This window comes from Rattus rattus, chromosome 15, assembly GCF_011064425.1.
Source record: "Rattus rattus isolate New Zealand chromosome 15, Rrattus_CSIRO_v1, whole genome shotgun sequence".
Lineage (NCBI taxonomy): Eukaryota > Metazoa > Chordata > Mammalia > Rodentia > Muridae > Rattus > Rattus rattus.
In genome coordinates, this window is record NC_046168.1 from 33,313,588 (window position 1) to 33,340,041 (window position 26,454).

General features: G+C 38.1%; 1 protein-coding gene across 2 annotated transcripts in view; it reads right to left on the minus strand.

Annotated features, from left to right (window-relative positions):
• The window catches only part of Mib1 (mindbomb E3 ubiquitin protein ligase 1), a 112,289-nt gene that overhangs the window by 32,922 nt on the left and 52,913 nt on the right, over positions 1–26,454 (minus strand). For both annotated transcript variants that reach the window (XM_032886102.1, XM_032886103.1), the window contains exons 8-12: positions 23,600–23,744; positions 20,040–20,173; positions 14,295–14,402; positions 10,448–10,645; positions 7,763–7,914 (exon numbers count right to left, since the gene is read on the minus strand). In XM_032886102.1, coding sequence (XP_032741993.1) covers positions 7,763–7,914; positions 10,448–10,645; positions 14,295–14,402; positions 20,040–20,173; positions 23,600–23,744 — 737 coding nt within the window. The remainder of the gene's footprint in view (positions 1–7,762; positions 7,915–10,447; positions 10,646–14,294; positions 14,403–20,039; positions 20,174–23,599; positions 23,745–26,454) is intronic.

Consider the following 26,454-nt stretch of genomic DNA (forward strand, 5'->3'; position numbering starts at 1 on the left):
AGATAAAATCCAGAGATTCACAGATAAAGTGCTTCTGCTCTTTTATGGAGACTGGAAAAGTTATTTTAGTACTTTCCATTATATTAAAAGCCATTTTTTAAAAGTAATCACATACAAACCAAGCACATAACTATTTGAATTTGCATTCAATGCAAATAGAAACACAACAAAAATTTGCCAAGTGATAGTGAGTTTTTAATGTTACCTTGAAAATAAATTTCTATTTAAGAACATTAATTTATGGGGCTGGGGATTTAGCTCAGCGGTAGAGCGCTTACCTAGGAAGCGCAAGGCCCTGGGTTCGGTCCCCAGCTCCGAAAAAAAGAACCAAAAAAAAAAAAAGAACATTAATTTATCCACACAATGAAAGGACCTAATTTCCAAAGCCTGTGCTAACTGTAACTTGTTTCTTCCAATAAGTTTTAACTAGAAGTATCTGGTTTGTAAAAATAATTTAAGCTAAATTATCATCTGTCTATAAAGGATCTAGAAGCAAATTATGAAGACGAAAAGGGACATGTGACGGAGGGAGCGGCAAGCGCGCTAACATTTGTGAATATACCTAGGACTCTGCTGGCTCTGCATCTCCTGAAAAAGAAGGAAGCAGGGCAAAGCATGGCAGTGCTTAAAGAACAAAGAGCAGAGTGGCATTGATGGGACCAGGTAAATCTGTTGTAAAAGTCAGTCTCTAACAAGCTAATCTCTGCACATGGTCCATTACTGCTCCAGAAAAGAAGCCAGAATGTTCTACTAACAAATGGGAGGATGGGCTGCTTCATGTTTCCACAACGATCGGCACAATAGTGCCTACTCAGAGCACATACTTCTTTATGTACCCATATGAACATAGAATGCTATGGAATGTAAAGAAGTGTGTATTTTGGGTAGGTAATGTCCGCCAAGAAGAAGCTAAGCAGAAGATAAAGGAAACCCTTTCCAGGAGGGTGACCTTCATACTTTGGATTAACCTACTGTCAAGAAAATGGCCACTGACAATACTAACAGCCCTATTCCAAAAGTACCAGTCATTTACGGGTGCACACTGGTACCCTTTGTATTATACTTAAGGGAAAAGCTCCATGGAAGTGGATTTTAATTTTTACATTAAAACATACTACACTCTACACTGAATATTCACACAATTAAAATTTGACTACTGCAGAGGAAATAGTATTGCTAGCACAAAACATTGAGACATAAATCAACCATCATCAGTCTTCACAATTGGATATTAATTTTAGTGTATCACATCTATCAAATCAGGACCAATAAATCTAATAAGAAAAGTAAAGCAACAAAAAGCTGATTTTGCTCATATTTAAACAGGTACTCATCACATGTGGTAAAATGTATAACTTATTAAAATCAGAGGACTTTCTAAGCCAAAATTTTTTATTTTATTTTATTTTCTGACAGCTATTGAAACTATAATTTTTAAAGACTATCTTTTAAGTAAAATTATACTGTATACATGAAATCACTGGCCCTTGTCTTTCTCCAGTTTGTCAGTTCTTAACCCAATCTGTACTTGAAGTGCAGTTAATACTTAGAGCATGAAAGAAAATGATAAAAGTGACAAATGCTAGACCACAATGAAAACATAAACAGGATATACAGGATACACTATCAAAAATATAAGTATGTATTATTCTTGCTTATATCAAATGGTATTATTCTCCTCATAATGACTTATCAACAGCTATTATTAGCTTTTTCCACAAGTCTGAAAGGTTTTAATAATTCCATAAGAAACATTTTTGTAACTAAGAATTTGTTACAATCCTTAGAGAATACTAGCTACTCATTTATAATATAAAACTGAAAACTGATTCTGTTGCTTCCAAGTTCAGCTCATGTCTAGGAGTGTTTTAGATCACTCTGAAATGTCACACCAGCACTCAGATCAGCTGTCCCTTCTGAAGCGAGTACATGTTAAACTCCGAGCATCTGCTGACACTGCTCTAATTCAAACACTTCAACTGACAGGGATGACAGATGCTGACACTATCAGGCGTTGTACTATTTTTTCCCATGGCCTCTCCTTGTCCTGATATGGCCAGCACATGAAACTGAACTATCCAAAAGCACACTTGAGCAACTGGACTTGCTGAATGGCTGCCACGTAACTACTAAAAATAGAACCAGGCCAGTGTTATCTATCTTCAGCACTTACGTTCAGGCAATTGAATACCTGTCCCACTATTCGGAAAAAGGGATAGAAAGAATTGAAATTACATTAATTTCACCAGAAGCACAATGATTAACAACAGACATAGACTAGAATGTTAAACTATTTACATATTGTCCCAGATAGTGTTGTCCTTTTACCATATTAGTTAAAAAAATAAATTTATATGATATTTCACTCAGCATTCTCATTTTTACAAACTATAAGTTATCAGACTTTTATCGTATGAGTATGTGTCAGAAAACATACTCTTCAGACAGGAAATCTACAACAGAATCACATTAACAAGTGCTTAAATGCTGAGTTTAAAGTATCACATGGTAGGTTTTAGTATTCAAAATTCAGGGATTATAGTCAACTATCACATATCAATGTATCACTAACCTTATAATAAGAACTAAGTAATCTATACTCAAAACACTGTAGAGTCAAAAAAAATAGACCTTTAAGAAGGTTAATTTCTGAACTCAAGGTTAGTATGCCAACATAAACAAAAGCAAAGAATGACACTGAAGATGTGTGATGTAATAATAAATTAAAGGACAGTTATTTTCTTAAGGCCATTCATATCCTTCCCACTCCCTATCAGCAACTTGCTAAGTCTTCAACTATCACACTAAAATAGAAGCAGTACAAAAATATGTAGCTAATAGCTTTAATCCCAACACTTGAGAGACGGAGGCCGGCAGATCCCTGTTTGAAGCCAGCCTGGTCCACATAGTGAGTTCCAAGCTAGCCAGGGCTATACAGAGAGACCTGAATGGACAAATCAACCTGGTGATAATTTAGAAGCATTACTCTGAAACACATTATGATTTGTTTGTTCTTTAACATGTTGGTTTTGAAAAGCTACTGTGTGCATTTAAGTAAAGATGCACATTAATGTGAGCTGCAAGGATATATAGTAGGACAAATGCCTAAAAATGGGAGTGTCCTATTTACCAACTGGTACACTAGTGTGGGACCCTCTAATACTCGTCATGTCATATTTCTACAAATGAGCATAGAACCTGTTTGGATCCTAAACCAGCAGCGGCAATGCTTTGCTAAAGCTGGTAAAATGGAACCAAATCGCCTCTTCAATGGATTTGGTCCCCTTCAACCAGCTGTAGCTATGCATTGATTGCCACAGGACAGCCAGCGCTCTGTGAATGTGACTTACATCTCAACTGACTGCAACTCACTGAATCCATACAGACTGCAATCAAAAGCAAACAACTAACAACGGTCAGTTTTATGTGGAAGAACTAAACTGGTTAAAGATGTTTCTTGAAAGCTTTATGAAAATGTGTGATAAAAGAATTTCAAATAAAGTTATTTACTTGTGGTTGTGGTATTAACTTTTCATTTTAATTAATAAAATTTAAAAACTATTATAAAAGCACTTCATTTTGGAGGTCACATTGTTAAATTTCTTCTTGTGGAAGCGATAATAAAATGCCTACTGCACTCTAATGAAGATGACAGAAATATCTGAGAATTCATGAAAACTCACCTGAACACATGATAGGAATATCACAGCATTTCACGCGGTCACACATAATTTAAAAGGTTTTTTTTAAGTCTTAAAAAGTACTTGATGTGCATTTGTATGTGTCTGTATGTGGGCCTGTGGACATGAGTGCAGGTGCCCATGGAGGGAGATGCAGACAGGAGCAAGCTGCCTGCGGTAGGCGGCTGAGCCTGAACTGCATCCTCCAAGAGCAGCAGGACGTGTCTGTGACTGCTGAGCCAGCCTCCCAACACATGGCATGTGTGCTCTACGTCACAGGAAACTATAATCCTATTTAGTACTCCACAGGACTAAGCCTTTAATTTTGCCACTATTTAACTGAGTTTTATCAGAATAACAATAAACATCTAATTCTTCTGACCCCGACCCTGAAGCAAAGGCTCTGTGATGTTCAAAACAGAAAGAAAATGCTGACACATTCCTGCTGATTACTTATGACGGCTCTAACTCTCCTCACTGGCCAGCTGACAACCCTCACTAACATGCCACTGCTGTCTTTGTCCTTCATAGGAACTTTCCCCACAAGTCTCTAAACCAGACAAAACCAGAGACCAATAGCCACCCCGTTTTCTCAGTAACTACAAGAGAACTGCAGGTGGCTTCCACTGCTTACTAAGCACACATTTCAGCAATGGGATAGGCCCGCAAGCAAGAACCTGAATAACCTAGGCTGCATGCTCATCCAGATAAATGTGGCTTTCACTTTTTATCAGTATAAACAGTTTTTTTTTAAATCTTGATTTATAACTGAAATCTCCCCCAAAGGAGATAAAATAGTAGGACTAAACTCTAGGGGGAAACATCTCTATAAACATCAAATATCTGGTTGGAGATATAGCTCAAGAGTACTTCAAATATACACTGCTCTGGGCAAAATCTCTTGTACCCCCAATACATAAACAAAACCAAACATACCAAGTATCAGAAAAACATGACCAGTGCTATTCTGAGTTACAGTTCCTAACCTTACAGATCAGCTTTTAAATTTACAATGTTTTGATCTGCACCTTCAAGTCCAGGTCTCAAATAATATTTCCCATAAACATAAGGTAACAAGATTTATTTTCAAGTCCAGGATAATAAAAATTTTTCTTCAGAAAAGCACATCCAATGACTATCAGTAATACGATGCTGCTACTGCACTGCTGAAAAGTTTTGTTATTAACTAAACAGAACCAGAAGTGTAATCAGTTTCCACATACATACACACATACTTACACACAGACACAGACACAATCATACATACATACACATACATACACACACATACACACACATACATACATACATACATACATACATACATACAAACATACACATACACACATACTTAAACACAGACACACACATACATTCAAACAGACACACACATACATACAAACATACACACGCATACACACATACTTACACACACACACACATACACAGACACACATACAAGCATACATACACACAGACACACATACATACACACATGCATACATAAATACAAGTGTGTATACAAATTTTGGAAACTTCCTACATTTTCAATCATAAAGAGTGGAAATGATTTCAAGGAACTTGTCCTAAGACAAGCTTATACAATGTTGAAAACATTGGTGGGAGAAAAAGTGCAAATGTTAAAAAAAAGAAAAGAAAAGAAAGAAGGAAGGAAGGAAGGAAGGAAGGAAGGAAGGAAGGAAGGAAGGAAACTCTCAAAAACATCAGAGAATTATACTAACTAAAGAACTCTTACTAGTTACAAGTGGAATGGAAGTCCAGCATACAAGCACACCAAATAATTTCAGATTGTGGCAAAATAAGACCACAAAAACAGGTTGAAATGTCACAAGGTGGATGGCAGACACATTAACAAGACTAGAAAATAAATGCTCAAAAAAAGGGAAAATGTTAGCACATTTGTTAATATTTGATATTGTATCTTAAAAGAGGGAAAATTTTAGCACTTGGAAATAATAATGTGCCGTATCTGCTTTTTTAAAGTAAGAATAAAGGCCCAAAATCTAGAAACAGAGTTAACTTTAATAAAATATGAAAAAAACACTCAAAACACCCTAACATGCTATTATAATTGATACATATCTTTATATAAACATTTAGTGTTTTCAAATAAAATCTGTATATGGCATCCACAGTCATGGTTGAAAAAAGGATAAAGGAATCAGGTAGCTTTAACCAAAGCCATTTTGTTACATAAATTAAAACATTTTCCTTTCTTTTAAAAATATTTGCCTGTGTATGCATGTGAGTGGGTGGGTGTGTGTGCCATTGTAAACAGTAGAAGTCAGAGAACAACTTGCAAAAGTCACTTCTTTCCTTCTCTACCGGGGTCCTAGGGACTGAACTCGTCATCAGGTAACGAGCACCTTTACCTACACAGCCATCTTCTCCAGCCCCTTTCCTTACTTAAATGTCATCTGATACAAGTTAGCTGGTTGAAGACGCCTCTGTTAAAATGTTCTCAGAATTACACAAGAATTAATTCTGTAATTATACATTATGGTCTTGAAATCTTGTGTCTTTGCTGTAAGACTAATCTGAATGTCTGCTGTGTAAGTGTGGAGGACATGCACCTGAATGTGAACATCCCTAGTCCTCAGGGCAGGGAATATGGAAATGCACATAGGTAGCAGGCCACACTCGCAAGTAATGAACACAACAGAACTCCAGTGGAGAGGAGAAGGGGGCTGCAGGTGGAAAGAAGGGAAAGATGGCTACAATAATATGGTCGTGAAAGAAAACATTTAAGCACCGGAAGGAAGAGAGAAGACAGCCTACTTTAGACAGTAACACAACTGTCTAAGGCAGGCAGGAAGATTTTTAATTAGTGGGGGGAAAAGTCAAACAGAAGTAAGTGTTCTAGACACTGAGCCTATAACCCCAGCACTCAGAAGACTGAGGCAGAAGACGACAGACAGTTCCAGGGGACTTGAGCCACACCATGAAACAGTCTTGAAAAAGAAAAAGAATGCAACCCCAGGCGTATAAATAAAATGAGGCTATCACACCCAACCAAAAGCTGGTCAGAGAGCGGGGACCACAACTTGATGGCACAGTGCTTCCCTCAAAGCTGCCTAAACACAGTCACTAGTAGTGCAAGCAAAACATCGAATTAAGGCTTTTAAAACTTCAGCTTTTAAAAGAACTGAGACAATGTATGTGCTGTGCTTAGAAGAGGCTTATCATGTGGTAAGTGATGTTACCACTGTCCTCATCTATCTTACCAGTGGAGAAATAATAATTACTCTGTCCCTGTTACAATGCAAATGTATGAAGAGTTCAAATATTTGTAATCTGAAAACAATTCAATGTGTACTGGACAATACAGTCCCTCATTTCACCCCAAACAGCTGTCCCAGTAAAACCCTGCTGTCTTCTCTAACTACCCTTAAGTGGTCATCCTAAGAAGAAAAAACTGAAATGATATAAAATACATTAACGAGGGATGAACAAGTAAAAATATTCAAAGAATTAATAACAAAAACCCCACACACACATTAAGGAATTCCAAAGGATAAGAATTCACGATAAATAAAAATCACCAAACATCAAAGTGAACATTTTTCTTAGTCAATATATTACAGGGTTTTACTCAACTATAAGAAAACATAAGTTGTTTATGAAAAGCAGCCCTCTCAAATTTTAACCAGCAAACCCTTTTAATCTGGTAGAATACCCACTACTAGGACATAATTAAGGTTCCTAGGTATTACATATCTAAATAACCCAGTATTACAATGATCATGAATACTTAACATCATGTCAATGCTAAAATAGTGAGATCAGAAGACACTTTGAGAAGGATGTTGAAGAAGCAAACACTCTTAAAACACAGTTAATCAGAATCTTTAGATATTTTATATCTACATTCAATAGGCCACTTCACACTTACAGTGGAGCAGCATGTGCCTAAAGAAAGAAGGCGTGTTTTCCACAGAACTTTATCATTTGAGATGCTGAAATTAGCCAAATCTGCCCTCATCACATCAGGAAAAGGACTACACAACCAATAGGAAGCCATCTTTACATAGCACCTACAACGTTAAAAAGAGGGCCTTTACCTGGGATTCCCTCTCAGGGCAGCATGATGCAGAGCATTGAATCCATTATTGTTTGTGATGGTCACATCTGCTCCAGCTTCCAGAAGAACTGCCAGAATGTCATCCCGTTTCTTACTTATGGCATCATGGAGAGGGGTGTCACCTTCAGAATCCTTTTTTTTTTTTTTTTTTTTTTGGTTTAAAGAGACTTCTATTAGTTCTCCTTCCATTAAATACCACATCAACAGAAAAACTTACACAGAACTACTAAACAAAGAAGCAGGCTCTCTACCAAGCAAACAACTGTCAGTCAGCAATCATGCTCTAGGTTCTTGTTGGTCTGTGTAAGACATGGAGGTGATGGTGGTGGTGGTTCTGTTTGAGACACATTCTCACACTGTAGCCTGAGCTAACTTTTAACTTATTCTAACAGTTGAGGCTAGCTTTGAACTACTGATCCTCCTGCCTTTTCTTTCCAAGTGCTGGGATTACAGGCATGTATTGACACACCCATTGTCATACTCTATTAAATATAAAATGCAGGCAAAAATAGTAAGGGTGGAAATGGCTCAACCAGTAGAGTCCTTGCATACCATGCACAAAGCCTTGGGCTCTATCTCCAGTACCACAGGAAATGGGGCATGACAGTACATACCTAATAGGCCTAGCACTTGAGAGGCGAAGGTACAAAGATCAGAAGTTCAAGGTCATTATCATCTACTATGCCAGCCTGGGCTACAAGACACCTTGACTCAAATATTAAAACAACCAACCTACGGTGGCACTTGTAGGTCCCAATACAATGAGTTTAAGGCCAGTGTTTTCAGCCTGTATTACACAAGTATCAATAATTTATAGGTTTCCTATATATTAATGTAATATGCAGCCAGAGGTGAGAGTCAACAACTAATGTGTTTTTCAGAGGGTGGGAATGTGGCTACTTAGTTCAAAGGAGAAACAAATCCAATCAAAAATTCTAATTTCTGAATCCACTTTTTAAAAGCCTGTACTGTGTGTATGGGGGTACAGTGTGTGGGGCAAGCACAGGAGCGGGTGTGTGCACCCAGAGAAAGACAGCAGCCGCCTTCCTCTGCTCTTCTCACTCACTCCTGGAGGCAGGGTCTCTGACTACGTCGGCTGAGCAGCCGGCCAGTGAGTGGGCTTTGTACCCACCTGTCTGCAGCATTCCAACACTGGAGTTTCAGGCACGCTGTAGACAGGCCCAGGTTTTTGTGTGGGTGCTAAATATCTGAATTCACGTCCCCTTGCTTATGTAAGTGCTCTTACTCACTGAGCCACCTTTCACTCCTTCAATCTACCTTTTTTTTTGAAGGTATTTATCAATTAATCAATTTACTTAGCAATGAATTCTATTTCTAATTCTACCGATCATCTGCAAAAGTGAATTATTTAGAGCTTATGTACAATTTGTAGTTTTACAAAGTCATATACAGCATACCCTCTATTATATACCACAGTTGTCAGATCCAGTTTGCTACCTGTTTTTATAAAATAGATTTTACTGGAACACAGCCATACCCATTCACCTATGTATTAGCTATGATTACCTCATTCTATAATGGCAGAGATGTATGGTCTTGAAACAAAATACATGAAGACCTACAGTATCATCTGGCTTTGTTTAGGAAATGTTTCCCAATCAAAGGCACCTACCTACATAAGGTATTCCTAACCCGAATTCAATCCAATCACCTACTTTCTAATTGATGGCACTAAAAATGTGCAGCCTCTCACCTGAGGTGAGCTAATGTGGCCTGGAACACCTTTCCATGGGTCCCTGGTCTGTTTTGCTTCCTGGTCCCCACAACACCTATTCTAAAGCATGCTCTGTCTATCAAAATCCCTACACACAACTGTCTCCCACTTCAGACCGAAAGGTTAGTAGGTCTAAATTCCTTCTCCTTAACAGACCAACACTCTCAGTTCTTCCTCTGTTTCCTAGTTCTGCCTCCTACAGGCAGGATATAAAGCTACATCCTAGTTCAGAAGAATCACTCCTAGTAACAGCCAGCTACTCTCTTCTACCACTGCTGGGTTTCAGCCACTTCCTAAGATCTAGAATCATTCACACCACAAACTATTGAAGATCACAGTGCTTACTTCTGTTGTCTTCTAATTATTACTGTGTTTTCAATGTAAAGAAAGTAGTTTTAAAATTTGAATAGTGGGGCTGGAGAGATGGCTCAGCGGTTAAGAGCACTGACTGCTCTTCCAGAGGTCCTGAGTTCAATTCCCAGCAACCACATGGTGGCTCACAACCATCTGTAAAGGAATCTGATGCCCTCTTCTGGTGTGTCTGAGACAGCTACAGTGTACTGATGCATAAAATAAATGAATAAATCTTTAAAAAAAATTTGAATAGTGTTTCAAGAACATTTATTTAAAATAATACTCTATTAATATAAATTATTATAAAATATACTTAGAAATACTTTTATTTAAAAATATTTCAAGTCTATTTTGTTAAAGATGATCAAGATAGAGAAAAGGTTAAAATCAATTCCAACACTGACCTATTATGATTATGTGCTATTCTATTTTTCTATGAAATTAAGTATTGATTCCAAATTTATATCAGCCTGTATCTTGGATATTCTTCACAATAACAAATTTACTACAGAACATAGTATGCCACTTTAACCAGTCCTATCAATGCCTACTTAGTAGATTCCTCTCAAGTCTTACCTGGAGACTAGGATGACAACCAAAGTCCAACAAAGTCTTCACAACCTGAAGATGACCTTTATTGACAGCAATATGAAGAGGCGTCTGTCTACGCTTATTACGAGCATTCAGGTCAGCACTGCCTCGGTGCAGGACTTCTATGACAGCACCCTCATCTCCAAAGGCTGCATGGTGAACGGCTCGATCTCCATCTTTATCCTGAAGATCAGCATAAAATTCAATCAGGGAAGAGTTAAGAAAGAAAATCTAAAGCTATAAAAAAAACCACAAACCAAACTAAATACAGTAAAGTTGTGGAAAAATAAATATAAAAATGACAAATGTTAAAATTAAATTAGTTGCATTACACAATATTAAACTAAGCTAATATTAGGCTATTTTATTAAAACAGTAGTACTAAGGATCAAACCTAGGGTCTCATGGGTGAGGCACAAGCTCTACGGCTTATAACCAACGTTTTTTTAGACAGAATCTTAAGCCTCTTCATCCCTCCTGCCTCAGTATCCCAAGTCCTGGCATTTCCCAAATGCACAACTACACCCGGCTTGAGACAACTAGGTTACTGTCAATTGAGTAGTAACAAAACAGATACAGAACAATGAGGTCTAATGACCTCTAGCAAGAAATGGTCATTAGTCAATTACATCCAAACCAGATGTTACATTCTAAGTGAACATACCCACTTCTGAGTATCTGAAAACAGAAAATCTTCCTAATAATGCTTTTTTAAGATTTAAAAAATGAGCTGGGTGGTGGCGGCACAGTCCAGCACTCTGGAGGCTAGGACAGACAGATCTTTGTGAGTTTCAGGCCAGCTTGGTCTACAAAGCAGAATCTAGCACAGAAAAAGCTACACAGAGAAACCCTGTCTCAAAAAATCAAAACAAAAGAAACAAACAAAAAAAATCCAAAATTCTATAACTCTTTCAGAGAAATTAAACTATGTTTGCCATACTGTTTGTAATACTCATACTTCTAAAGAGATGAGAAATAAACTGTTTTTTTACATAAACGAAACTATAAAGGGGCAAATGCTTACACTGTACTATAAAGGTAACATATATTATTATATATTTTTAGACTTTAGATTTATAACATATATATTACATATAATTAGGCTCATTTCCTTTGCAGAGATACAGAGAAGGGTGCGATCATCCTCCTCCTATCTTCATGAGAATACCACACTGCAAACGTCAACACCATTGTGTTGAATGTGAGTCTAGTCTTCCTCCTAAACAGTGACTCCCAGCCTGTGTGTCGTCAGCACCCAGCAGATCCCCGGATCTTACAAGGGGGTGAAAACCCATTTGGTACCCACAATCACTAACAACTACTTCTCAAGGATCACACAAGTAAATACTTCTACAACAAATGAATAGATACAAAACAGGTACTGAATTCAAGATAGGTTTGATTTTTGTTTTGTTTTGTATTTGCCTGTTATCTTTCAAACAGGTATCAAGGGTAGCATTTATGTAGGAATTTTGTTCAGTAATATTTCTTGAAAAGGTAAAAATTTCTACCTTGTGGATATTTCTAGCTGAATCAAAACAGGAGTTGTAAAGAAAATCTCCTGTGTATTGTACATGTATTGCTTGTCAATAAGAAAACCTATGTCAATAAGAAAACCTAAGGGCAGAATATAAGATGGGATATTCGGTAGGCAGAAAGGATTCTGGGATAGAGCCAAATGAGGAAGATTTGGGCCCCAAACATAGAAGATGACGGCTGCACATAACTAAGGAGCAAGTAAGCAGCCATGTAGCAGAATAGAATAATGGGATAATTAAACTATAAACCAGTCTGGGAGCATACCTAGCTATATGGCCTATTTGTAAATATATTTGAGTCTCAGAGTCATTATTTCCAGGAGCTCGGGGGCGGAAAGAAAACATAAAACTCCCTTCTACAAGGAGGCTTTGTTACCTGTCAATACTGAGAAAGAAGGACTAGCAAGCAACCAGAGAAGATTCCATCCTCACACTTCTGAACTCAAGTATCACAAGCATATATGCCTATACACACATCCTGAGAGAGACAGAGAGAGAAAGACAGACGGACAACTGATCTTCCTAACCATCGATCTGGATTTATTTTTCCCTGTAATTTTTAAAAAATATTTTTCTCTTGCTCTGTGTGTGAGAAAGAGAGAGACAGGGGGCGGGGATAGGAAAGAGGAGAGACAGGAAGAAACAGTGTGAGTGTTATAGTTGTAGTTATATGCAAGTGAGTGCGGATTCCCTTGAATGCCAAAGGCATTTTTCAGTCCCTGAGTTAGAGATATGGTCTTGTGAGACATTCAATATGAGTGCTGGAAACAGAATTCAGATCCTACATGAGTAATATACACTCTTAACCAGAGCTACCTCTTCATTCCCTTTATCATCATTTTTTAAGACTACCCATTTACCTTTCCATTTAAAAAGGGAACATCAAAAAATAGGAATTATTTATGAATATGAATTTATTACACTTATGTTATTAGAAAACTATTAACTGAAGCCAGGCATGGTGCTACACACCTATAATCCCAGCACTAAAGAGCCTAAAGCAAGAGGACCAAATTTTAAGGCTATACTCATTATACTATATAATGAGTTCCAGTACAGTCTACGCTATACAGTGAGTGAGACTCTCTCTTTTAAAGACAGAAGCAGGAAGACAGATAGGCAGGGAGGAAGCAGAGAAAATAATGAAAAAAAATGGAAAACTAACAAGAAACCACCAATAGAAGCATGCTATGCAGGCCCTATCAAACTTTTTCATGTAAAAACAAATATTAAAAAAATTTTAAGCCCTGATACATGAAATTAAAGGGAGCAACAAAGATTATACATATCACAGTACCATAGTGTCAATTCTAAGTATTCCTGCTTTCTTCTGAATTACTGTCTGTGCAGGTGCACACAGGGCTCCAAGGAGACTAACCTAACGCTACCCCTCCTCCCCTGCCCCTCTCTCCTTTCAACCCTCTAAAACCTATGCCACTGCAGTTGCCCCATCTTGCCTTAATGAAACCATAGCCCACATGGTCAGCAAAAGCAGTTCCCTACAGGCCTGCATGCATCCACTTTCTCTCTGAGCACCTCCATGTGCTCTTCCGAGTCCACGGTTATTCCTCTTCTGCACCTGCCAGGACTGACTCATGCCCACAGCTCAAAAAAAAGTAACATAAGATCAAAAAGACATTTTAAAAGGATATATAAAAATAAAAATAAATTAAAAAAAAGAGGAAGTGCTAAATAGATACTCTGGTAACTGAAGCATTTTAAGTCCTCCCACAGAAGAGTTTAGAGGGCAAAACTACTACTCCATAGTCTGGGCTAAACTAGAATAAATACAGTCCTGACATCCTTTTTTTTCTACCTCATAGACCAGATGCCCCAGCTGAAACTCCAAGCTCAGTATTAACTGCCCTTCTATAGTATACACAGTTAAGCACGGGCCCATGCAGGGATAAAGACGCACTGCAGAAGTTCAAAAAATAATAAGTAGGCTAAGCAAATGATGATGAAATTGTAAGAAAAAAGATCTTAGTGTTAGGTAAGAAAGACGTTGATCCCAAGTGTATACATCCCCTATACGTTCCTAGTAGGGATCAGGGGTGAGCGCAGTAGGCCCCCAATTAGAAGGAAGCTATGTCTGAAATACTGAGGAATCATTAAAAAGAGAGAGGGAGTGATGAAGAGAAAAATAGAAGAAAGCTCTAAACTAACTTTTCTCAATTTTTCATTTTAATTTGGACAACATGGGATGAATATTAACTTTCAAGAATAAAATTCCATCTTATATAGATTTGTAGAAAAAGTTCACTCAATTTTGTTTTCAAGCTTAGCTTATATACCTCTGCTTCAACATCTACATTTTGCTTCAAAAGTAACTTCAAAATATCAACGTGTCCATTTTGACTAGCAGCTTGCATTGCTGTGTGGCCAGCGCACTGCCCATTCACCTGCGAAAGAAAGAAGAGACATTAACAAACTGCACAGGTCAGAAACAGCCAGTACATATGAACTTGTATGGTATAGCTTGTATAGCACAGGATGCTTTGAGAGCGATGTGTCATCACGAATATCATATCACAGACCATCAAGATTATTAGAATAAATAAAAGAGACAAAGTGTGTGTGCCTCTCTCTACACATGCCTATCTCCTCCCAGGCCCTCACTGTTTCCGTTTTGAAAAGTGTTTATTTATTCAACTTGAATAAATTAACTGGAAAAGATTTTACTTGTCTGCATTACTCAGAAAGCATGCAATAATCTAGAAAACGTTAGTCAATTAAGTCTTTGAAAAGCAAGTAACAGCAATTATGGATACATCACAAAAAATATAAAGTATAGTCTAAGTTTCCTAACATGTATTTTCTGCATGAACTCCAATGATTATGTTTAAAAGAGCTTTAGATCAAAAGTAGTAAAAAGAAGTAAGGAGTCTGAGATCACCCTGGACCACAGGACCAGTGGAAGAACAGTAGAGTGCATAGTAGGACCATGGTCAAAAAATCAAAGGCTAGCGATTCATCCTAATATTCAAATAGATCAAAAAGTAAAGAAAATACTTCAGCACAGTGTGCTGGATAGTTTTTTGTCAACTTGACACAAACTAAAGTCATCTGACACTAGGGAAACTCAATTAAGAACATCAGACTGAAGGCTAGCCTGGAAGGCATTTTCTCAGTGATAAATTGGGGAAGGCCCAGCCCGTTGTGGGTGTTGCTATCCCCGGGCTCGTGGTCCTGGATTCTATTAAAAAAAAGCAGACTAAGCAAACCATGAGCAACAAGCCAGTAAGAAGCACCCATCCATGGCCTCTGCATCAGCTCCTGCCTCCAGGTTCCTGCCCTGACTTTTTGCAGTGATCAATGGTGATACAGAAGTATAAGTCAACTCTTTCACTGTAGCAGTAGAAACCCTAACTAAAACACACAGTAATACAGGGTTTTAATGTTCCCCTTTCAGTAGCAGACAGAAAGATTATCCAGGCAAAAGTTAAAGGGAAAACCAATAAATCCTGTTCTAGATTACAGAGAACTAAAAAAAATCTATACATCCTATCCAACAACTACAAGATACATACCTTTCTTAACACCACACAGAACACTAAGACACATTACATGATTGGCGGCTGCAACACAAAATTCAACGGAGTCGGAAGAATTTAAATAATCTTGAGCTTATTTTTCTAACCAGAGTATGGTAGAAAATAGACTTGGAAACTATATGATGTTTGTGGAAATCAATTTACACATAAATATTGGATCAATAAAGCAAATTTAAAAGCTCTTGAAACGGGGTTGGGGATTTAGCTCAGTGGTAGAGCACTTGCCTAGGAAGCGCAAGGCCCTGGGTTGTTCGGTCCCCAGCTCTGAAAAAAAAGAACCCAAAAAAAAAAAAAAAAAGCTCTTGAAACAAAAATGTAATAACCAAAACTCTATGGACCAGGGCGAACTCACTTCTACAGCAAAGTTGGTACCTAGAGCCTACGCAGAAAGGCAGATGCTAGGCTTTGAACTCAGTGGCAAAATGAGCACTTGCCCAGCACATGTAAGGCTCTGGTTTCAATCTCCAGATCCATCAAAACAAAATGGCAGCAAAAGCCAAACACTGTGGCTCACGCTTATAATCCCTGTATTTAGGAAGGAGAGACAGAAGTACAAATCTGAGACCTCCTTGGGGTTACACAGAGTTCATGGTTAACCAGCCAGATCGATAAAATAAGATCCTGCCTCAAAAAGCCAAGACATACCCGCCCTAAGATACCACTCCCTCTGGCTATAGAACACAGAAAATCAAGCTCAAACTGACTAGAAGACATGCTGTACTGTCTACTTACATTGTGCAGGAATTTGCTATGTAGGCTACTGGGGAGAGAAGTTACCAATGGTCTCAGCAAGCACTGGACCAGCATAGGCACAACAGTGCTAAGACACTAATTTCCCTGTGCAAGCGGGGCATGACAGTGATGTCAGTAACCAACTGCTTTCTGATTAGGTATAAGGTCTGCTATACAAGAAGGATTTCATGCCTGGTATTGTTTAAAAAAAAAGGCTGTGACTGGATCACAGGCTTAAGGGGTAACCAATTGTTTTGCTCAAAGGTCATACTGTGAACTCTGCTTAATACTGTTTCTACCAATAGATTTACTGCTTCATTGGATGACGGTTAATGTAAAGATTCAAAACTGGTCAAAGTGCTGGTTATAGTCTCACCTGTGGGTGGGTCATTTATACCAACCTCCCGCAATCCAAGATTCAAGAACATCACAGACGAGGAGATGGAAACAGTTACAGCTAAAGAATGGGGACGAGAGCATGAAATGCTGGCTCTGCATAGAACACAGCTGTTGCACATTATCAACCTGCAGCACTACAGCCACTCAGTGAAGATCTAGTCATCAGCATTCCAGCATGGAGCTGAGCAGTGGTAGAGCAAACCTTTAATCCAAACACTCAGGAGGCAGAGGCAGACAGATCTCTGATTTGAGGCCAGCCTGATCTACAGACAAAATTCCAGGACAGTCAAAACTAACAGTGACAGCCTGTCTCAAGAAAAAACAAACAAGCTTCCAGCATGGGTGGGGAGGAGCCCCTAAGAACCCACTCCTAGGGGAATTGATGGCTGCTGAAGGAGAGAAATCACTGTCCTTCAGGAACATGGCTGCTGGTAGATCGTCTATGCTGGAGGAGCACCCCACACCCATGCCATGCATATATGTGGGCAGCACTGCTTGACCTCAATGATATCAGCAATTTTCTTAAAGAAAACATGAAGATGAGACAGAAAAGACAGGGCAGAAGGAGGAGAGGAGGGAGAGTTGTGATTAAGACATACTGCACATGTGGATAAAGTTTCCACGAGTAAATAAAAATGCTGTTTAAAAGCCCTCAGGGGCTGAGGTTATAGTTAAGTGCTATAGCATTCGCCTCGGATGTGCAAAGTCCTGTGTCCCAATCCTCACAACAATGAACAAAGAGCTCAGATAAACGACTGGTAGTTAAGACTTTCTTGTTGTGACAAATACTTGAGAATAACAACTTAAAAAAGGAATGATTATTTTAATATATATTTTTGGGAGGGTTTGTCTTTAGACCATCATGGATGGGAAGGTGTGAGGTGGTGCAGAACAACACACATCATAATAGCCCAGGGAGAGAGGGAGGAAAGAAGGGACAGACAGGGGAGAGAAAGAGACAAAGAGAGGGAAAGAGGGGGAGGGAGAGAAAGAGTGACAGGGGGTGGAGGGAGAGGTGAGGGAGAGGGAGGGAAGGAGAGAAAGAATATGCCTGTACTAGGCTAGCTTCCCCTTTTTATCTTATTTGGACTCCCAGTCTATTGGATTGTGTTGCCCACATTCAAGAATACCCCTTATCTCCCCATCAATGCCTTAAGTTATTCTGAAATATTCTCTTCTTACACACACACAATTATTTTACCAGTGTCCTAGATGTTTCTCAATCCTATTAGGTAAATAATCCACACAACTTATCTTTGTGCTCCAAAAGATACAAAAATACAACTAAGTCCTAAATCTATAGAAGGAACAAAATCCTGGTAATCAGAGTGTATGCCAAAGAACAGGTAAGATGTGCAAGGCCATGGGTTTGAATATCAGAACTCAAGGACCAGAGCAGAAATAAATGAAGCAGAAAATTGAAAAGGAAATCAAGTAAAAAAGGAGCTCTGCTTTGACAAAATAAAACAAAATAGACAAATCCTTAGCACAACTAAAGAAAAAAAGGAATACTCAAAACTGGAGATGAAAAGCAAGCATTATAACCAACAGCATGGAAAACAGCAAAGGAGCACTGAGCACCCAGGGATCCTGAACACATTAGTAGATACATAAGGGCACATGCATCTGCCCTATCCTCTCAATACTGAATCTTCACAGCGTAGAAAGCTTGGACAGAAAGTAACATGCAAGACGGAGTCAGTAGCAACCTCCCAGACTTGCTTCACTCAGCCGCACCTCTCAAGGAAGAATGAACATCAATTCTCTCCGATTATTACTCCAAACTCTATCAGGCAAGCATTGTCACTGTATGAAAACTAGACAAGGACACACACAAAGCAATACTACAGAGAAATATCCCTCTTAAAAAGGTCATTCATCACCATCAGTGTAGTTCAGGCAAAGGAATGCAAAAGTACATCAAGATTCAAGATCAATAAACATGATTATACCACCTCAACAAATGAAGGACCAAGAAATTTCATGAGCATCTCAATAAATGCTAAAAAAAAAAAAAAAGTACTTAATAAAATCCAACATTTCTTTACGATGAAAACTGAACAAACTAAATATTGCTAGAATATATTTCAATATAATAAAGGTCATATACAAAAACAGCCCCTAACAGACTAAGTGATGACAAGTTTTCAGAGGTTAAGATGGTATGGTCACTTTGACTGTGTATTTATTCCACCTGGTCCTGGTAGTCACAGAGCAAACAAACAAAAGGAAAACACACACGTAACCATCACCACGACAAAGGGCATCTAACCTCGGAAGAGGTAATCAAACTGTCATTGTCTTTAGGGAACATAATTTCTATAAAGAAAATCAGAAAACCAGACAAGGCAGCATAGGTCTGCTATCCAACGCCTCACAGTCTGCGGTAGGAGACCATCCAGGGCTATACAACAAGATCCTGTCTGAAAAACCTACAGGAAGGAGAAGGAAAGGAACTTAAATACAGAAGGAAAAAAGAGAGAGAAAGACAGACAGACAGAAGACAACTGTGACAGCAGTACTGGCAGACCTCAGCAGCAAGCCATCTGGGACAGGAAGCTTTTCAATCCAGTCACAACCAGAATCCAGAAAGTAGCAATGAATAAAAGATTTCTATGATGGAATTCTGAACTACTAATGAAAAAACTGAAAAGGACATAAAAATACAGGAAGACACAAAAACATCACGTATTATAAGACAGTAAAAGAGCCAAAGCAGGCTACAATGCATCCCAGTGACAACTACTGACAGAACAAAGAAACTAAAAATAGAAAAAAGTCTAAAAGCTCTATGAAAACACATACATACATACATACATACATACATACATACATACATACATACATAGGAGAAAGGGGGGGAGGAAAGGAGGGAGGGGAAGGAGGAGGGAAGGAGGGAGGACAAGCAGGAAGAGCAGAGCAAAGAGCATTACACTACTCTGACTTCAAGATCTATTCAAAACTACAATAACTCAAACAGATAGGTGCTTACACAAAAACAGACACAAAGAACAACCAACCCCTCTATCAATACGCAGCTGATTTTTTGGCACTGCAAGAGGACACATACTAGAGAAAATACTAAAATCACTATCTCCATGAAGAATGAAAATAGGATCAAGGTTCCTACCAACTGCAAGAGTCAATTCTAAATGGCTTGAAGACTTCAGTCTTTTTTTTTTTTCTTTTCTTTTCTTTTCTTTTTTTCGGAGCTGGGGACTGAACCCAGGGCCTTGCACTTGCTAGGCAAGCGCTCTACCACTGAGCTAAATCCCCAACCCCGACTTCAGTCTTTATTAAATTATTAAACTACTATCTTTGCATATGCCTCAAAGTTGTTTTTGAAATGCTCACATCCACATCTGGTCTTTTTAGCAAATCTTCTACTTTAGCCACATCCCCATTGGCAGCAGCCTTAACCAACTCTTCATTGAGGTCACCAGATTCTTGGGTTTCAAATAATTTCTTCAGAAGCTGGGAGAGTCTTTCTGCAAGGCACAAAACAAGCTGTTAATAAAGGAACAGATGTTCTCCATGTTCTTAAACACTTTCTCTGTTTTAGTATTTCTAAATTAATGCTATTTCTACTATGTACAGACAGCAAGTAATAAGCATTAATAACAAGCTCCATTAAATTCATCCATAAATTTTTTAAGAGTCTTCAAATCATGTATTTCAAGTTGTAAATGCAGAAAAAGTAAAGTATTACAAATTAAAATAATTCCAGATTTAGTCATATACTAAATATACTCTAAACCCACTAGCATGGTGATCCCACAATGATATGCCTTTTAGAACTTAATTCTACACTACAGAGCACAGAACATTACACTCTGTAGTAAACCCAACAGAGCAGCAATTGTAACGCAGAAATAATGTACTGTCTAGAGTATCGGGCAAAACAGTTTTAGGGGGAAACCATTTCTAGCAGAAATGAGCATATAAATGGTAAGAGCATGCTGTCAAATGCCACAACTGCCTTTCCTAAACAGTATAACAAATTCCAGGCTTTTAATTTTTTGAATCAGTACTCAAAAGCAAAATAATCACAAAGTGGGGTAAAAGAAAAAGCAAAAGGAATGCCAAATCCAATTATTTGAGATTAGGTATTAATTACTCTTCACTTCTTAGTTTATGTGTAGTCAAGTTAACATGATGCATCTAGATCAAAATAGAAATCAACACGGCTTGACGTAAGTTATTACTATACTAGCAATTGCTCAGACTAGCCTCAAACTCAGATCCCCCTTGCCTCCACTTATCAAATATAACCACTGTACCTCTTAACCCAGTGGTCTGGTGTGCTTGGCCCAGAGAGTGGCACTGTTAGGTGGTTACCTGTGTTAGAGTAGGTGTAGCCCTGATGGAGGAAGCATGTCACTATGAGGGCAGGCTTTGAGGTCCTACATTTAAGGTCCACACAATGTGGAAGAGAAGCTTCCTCAGTGCCTTCGGATCAAGGTGTAGAACTCTCAGCTCCTCCTCCAGCCCCATGTCTACCTGGAAGTTGCCATTCTTCCTTCTATGATGATAATGGACTGAACCTCTGAACCTGTAAGCCAGCCCCAATTAAATGTTTTCCTTTGTAAGAATTGCCTTGTTTATGGTGTCTCTTCTCAGCAATGGAAACCCTACCTAAGACACCATGAGTTGTGAAGTTACATCTGTGACTGATGTAAAAATACATACATGAAGAAAAACAACTTCTAGTAATAATATCGGAAATAAAAGTAAGCTAAAAAAGATTTATTTTTAGCAAAAAAAAAAAATGCAATTTCTGATTGAGGTAAAGACTGAACTTCCTGTTTCTCTGGTACAGTGAAACTTTGATATGCCCAAGGAAGAACACGAACTCATGGAACATTTCCATAAGCACCTTAGCCAGAGTAATGGTTACTTGGTACACTAAGAAGAGGAAAACGGGGGTGGGGGGGGGATAGTAGTATGGGAAGGGGCAGAGAGGGGAGAAGAGGGTGTGAGAAAAGAAAAAGAAAAAAACTTTGTAAAAATTTACAAAGTACCTGGGCAGTAGTAAAACAAGCCTTTACTCCCAGCACTTAGAAGGCAGGGACAGGCAAATCTCTGAGTTCCAGGACAGGCAGGGCTACACAGAAAAACCCTGTCTAGAAAAACAAAACAATACAAACAAATTTAAAAAAAACGTTGAAGTATTTATTCAATGTTCAAGTGAGCCTATGCAATCTGGAAGAAACCTAAGTGCACAGACATGACCATCTGTGCAAGAGAACTGCTTTTCCTGTTTTTATTTTATTAGATATTTTCTTTATTTACATTTCAAATATCCCCTTTCCCAGTTTCCCGTCCAGCAATGCCCTATGCCATTCCCCCTCCCTCTTAAGTTCCTTCAATCCCTTCTCTAACTCTGACACTCCCATTCCCTGTACAATGGTTGGGCTGAGAGCATACACCTCTGTATTTGTCAGGCTCTGGCAGAGCCTCTCAGGAGACAGCTACATCAAGGTCCTATCAGCATATACTTCTTGGCATCAGCAATATTGTTTGGGTTTGGTGGCTGTGTGTATATGGGCTGGATCCCCAGGTGGGGCAGTTTCTGAATGGTCATTCCTTCAATCTCTGCTCCAAACTTTGTCTCCTTATTTCCTCCTTTAAGTATTTTCTTCCCCCTTCAAAGAAGGACTGAAGCATTCATACTTTGGTCTTCATTTTTTCCTGAGTTTCATATGGTCTGTAATTCTATCTTCGGTATTACAAGCTTTTGGGCTAATATCCACTTATTAGTGAGGGCATACCATGTGTGTTCTTTTGTGATTGGGTTACCTCACTCAGGATATGTCCTAGTTCCATCCTATGCCTATGAATTTCATAAAGTCATTGTCTTTAGTAGCTCACTCCATTGTGTAAATGTATCACATTTTCTGTATCCATTCCTCCATTGAAGAATATATGGGTTCTTTCAAGCTTTGGGATATTATAAATGAGGCTGCTATGAACATAGTGGAACATATGTCCTTGTTATATATGCTTTCAGCATGATGGCCATTTTTACAACATTAACCCTACCAATCCATGAGTATGGGAGATCTTTCTATCTTCTGAGAGCTTCTCAATTTCTTTCTTCAGAGTTGAAGTTCTCATACAGATCTTTCACTTGGTTGGTTAGAGTCACACCAAGGTATTTTATATTATTTGTGACTATTGTAAAGGGTGTTGTTTCCTAATTTCTTTCTCAGCCTATTTACCTTTGAGTAGAAGAAGGCTACTGATTTGTTTGAGTTAATTTTATATCCAGCCACTTTTTCTTAAGTTGTTTAGCAGGTATAGGAGTTCACTGGTGGAATTTTTGGGGTCACTCAAGTATACTATCCTAGCATCTGCAACTCGTGATATTCTGACTTCTTCCTTTCTAATTTGTATCCCTTTGACCTCCTTTTGTTGTTTACTTGCTCTGGCTAGGACTTCAAGTACTATATTGAATAGGCAGGGAGAGAATGGGCAGCCTTGTCTAGTCTCTGATTTTGGTAGGACTGCTTCAAGTTTCTCTCCATTTAGATTGATGTTGGCTACTAGTTTGCTGTATATTGCTTTTACTGTGCTTAGGTAGACAGAAAAAGTAGACAAAAAAGAACTATACAAAGAATAAACAAAAGCAGGAGCTGGTTCTTTGAGAAAGTCAACAAGATAGATAAACCCTTAGCCAGACAATCCAGAGGGCAAAGAGACAGTATCCAAATTAACAAAATCAGAAATGAAAAATTTTGTTTGTTTTTCAAAACAGGGTTTCTCTGTGTAGACCTGGCTAGCATGGAATTAGTTCTATAAATCAAGCTAGCTTTGAACTCAGAGATCTACTGGAGTGCTGGGATTAAAAATGTGTGCCAGTATGTCCAGCCTAAGATCTGGACATTAACTTTAAGGAAATAAGACAAACATACCACCAGATGCATTGCTAATGGTTGATCCTGCAGGTGCCACTTTGGAAACTGCTGCAGGGTTATATGTCCACGATGTTCCACAGACTTCCACCTTTAAATCACTGTCCGAATAAATCTGTTGTACTCTGCCCACTTTACCTAAAGTCTTAAAAAAGAAAAATTTATTATTAAATGCAATCACCACCTTCTGTTTTTTAAAGTGTTGGTTTTATTTAGTTACTAACTTTAAAAATTTTCAGATAAACCAATACTCAAATAGATTATCAGTCACCAACTTAATGGTATGTTTTTTAAAATATATGGATAATGGGGCTGGAGAGATTGTTTAACCATTAAGAGCATCCTGCAAGCAGGGGATATGCGTTCTGTTCCCAGCACTGACATGGTGGCTCACAACCAACACTAAATCTAGTTCCAGGAGATCAAACACCCTCATCTGACCTCTTCAAGCATCAACACACATGCGATGCACATACATGCATGCAGGCAAACAATGATAAACATAAAATATTAATTACCCTAAAATAAAAATTTAAAGCAACTGCCTTAAAAAAATAACATGTAGATTAAATCTAGTAGGAAGGTAAGCCATGTACACATATCAGTAGCAACACGAGTTCTCACCAGATGACAAACACTGTTCTAAGACCTTTACATTCATGGGTACACGTAATCCAGAAACAAGCATTTTTATTAGCCCCATTTTAAACTCAGCTACAAAAGCCAATCTCTTAAGCATTACAGAATGAGAAAACCTAAAAATTGGTGAGAACAGAATAGCTGACTGCTTCCTAAAGATAAGATCAGCCTTGTACACTGTGGGTCTGTTTGACTCTTCCAACTTCTTAAAACAAGTCCCGTCATTTCTACACGATGGTCTTGCCTTTTTGTCCATTCCTTCCCTCCTCCTCCCTCCCTCCCTCCTCCCTCCCTCCCTCCCTCCTCCTTCCCCCTTCTCCCTTATATAGATATGGGTATATATATGTACATACAAACATAAATATTTAATAAATACTATATAAAATGGTTTTGGTTTTTTTCATCTTCGCTTTAATGTTTTATTATGGAAAGCTGAAACGAAAGTAGCTAAGAGTTTACTGAATTTTCATGTACTTTCCAATAGCTAAAAATAATTATTATCTCATGGACAATCTTCATAGATTCCCGCACTCATTCTCCATTACAAGATTATATCAGCCTATACATACAAAAACATAAGACATTTACGATAAAGGCATGCTGAATTTTGTAAAATGCTTTCTCAACATAGAATGAGATGATCATGTGTTTTTTTCCTTTGAGTTTGTCTATATAGTGGATTAGATTGATGGATTTCCATATATTAAACCATCCCTGCATTTCTAGGATGAAGTTTGGATACTTTTAACAACAGCTTCTCCATTTTTAGGGGTTATGGGACTGTTTAGATGGTTTATCTGATCCTGATCTAAGTTTGATACCTGCTATCTGTTTAAAAAATTGTCCATTTCATCCAGATTTTCCAGTTTTGTTGAGTATAGGCTTTTGTACTAGGATCTGATGAATTTTTGGATTTCATCAGTTTCTATTGTTATGTCTCCCTTTTCATTTCTTATTTTGTTAATGTAGATATTGTCTCTGTGCTCTCTGCTTAGTCTTGTTAAGGGTTTATCTATCTTGTTGACTTTCTCAAAGAACCAGCTCCTGGTTTTATTGATTCTTTGTATAGTTCTTTTTCTGTCTACCTGGTTGATTTCAGCTCTGAGTTTGATTATTTCCTGCCATCTACTCCTCTTGGGTCAATTTCCTTGTTTTTGTTCTAGAGCTTTTAGGTACGCTGTCAAGTGTATGCTCTCTCCAATTTCTTTTTGGAAACACTCAAGAGTTTTCCTCTTAGCACTGCTTTCATTGTGTCCCATAAGTTTGGGTATATTGTGCCTTCATTTGTATTAAATTCTAAAAAGTCTTTAATTTCTTTATTTCTTCCTTGACCAAGTTTTCATTGAGTAGAGTGTTGTTCGGCTTCCGTGTGTGTGGGCTTTCTGTTGTTTTTGTTGTTAATGAAGACCAGCCTTAGTCCATGGTGATCGGATAGCATGCATGGGATTGTTTTATCTTCTTGTATCTGTTGAGGCCTGTTTTGTGACCAATTTATATGGTCAATTTTTGAGAAGGTACCATGAGGTGTTAAGTAGAAGGTATATTCTTTTGTTTTAGGATGAAATGTTCTCTAGATATCTGTTAAATCCATTTGGTTCGTAACTTCTGTTAGTTTCTCTATGTCTCTGTTTAGTTTCTGTTTCCATGATCTGCACATTGATAACACTGGGGAACTAAAGTCTTCTACTATTATTGTATGAGGTGCAATGTATGATTTGAGCTTTAGTAAGGTTTCTTTTATGAATGTGGGTACTCTTGCATTTAGAGCACAGGTGTTCAGAATTGATAGTTCATCTTGGTAGATTTTTTTCTTTAATGAGTATGAAGTGTCCTTCCTTATCTTTTTTGTTACCTTTTGGTTGAAAGTTGATTTTATTCAATATTAGAATGGCTACTCCACCTTGTTTATTGGGACCATTTGCTTAGAAAAAAATTTTGTAGCCTTTCACTATGAGATAATGTCTGTCTTTGTCACTGTTTCCTGTGTGCAGCAAAATGTTGTGTTTACATATCCAGTCAGTTAGTCTATGTCTTTTTATTGAGGAATCGAGTCAATTGATATTAAGATATTAAGGAAAAGTGACAGTTGATTCCTGTTTTTTGTTGTTGTTGTTGTTGTTGTTAGAGGTGGGATTAAGTTTGTGTGGCTATCTTCTTTTGGGTTGTTGAAAGATTACTTTCTTGCTTTTTGTAGAGTGTATATTTCCCTCCTGGTG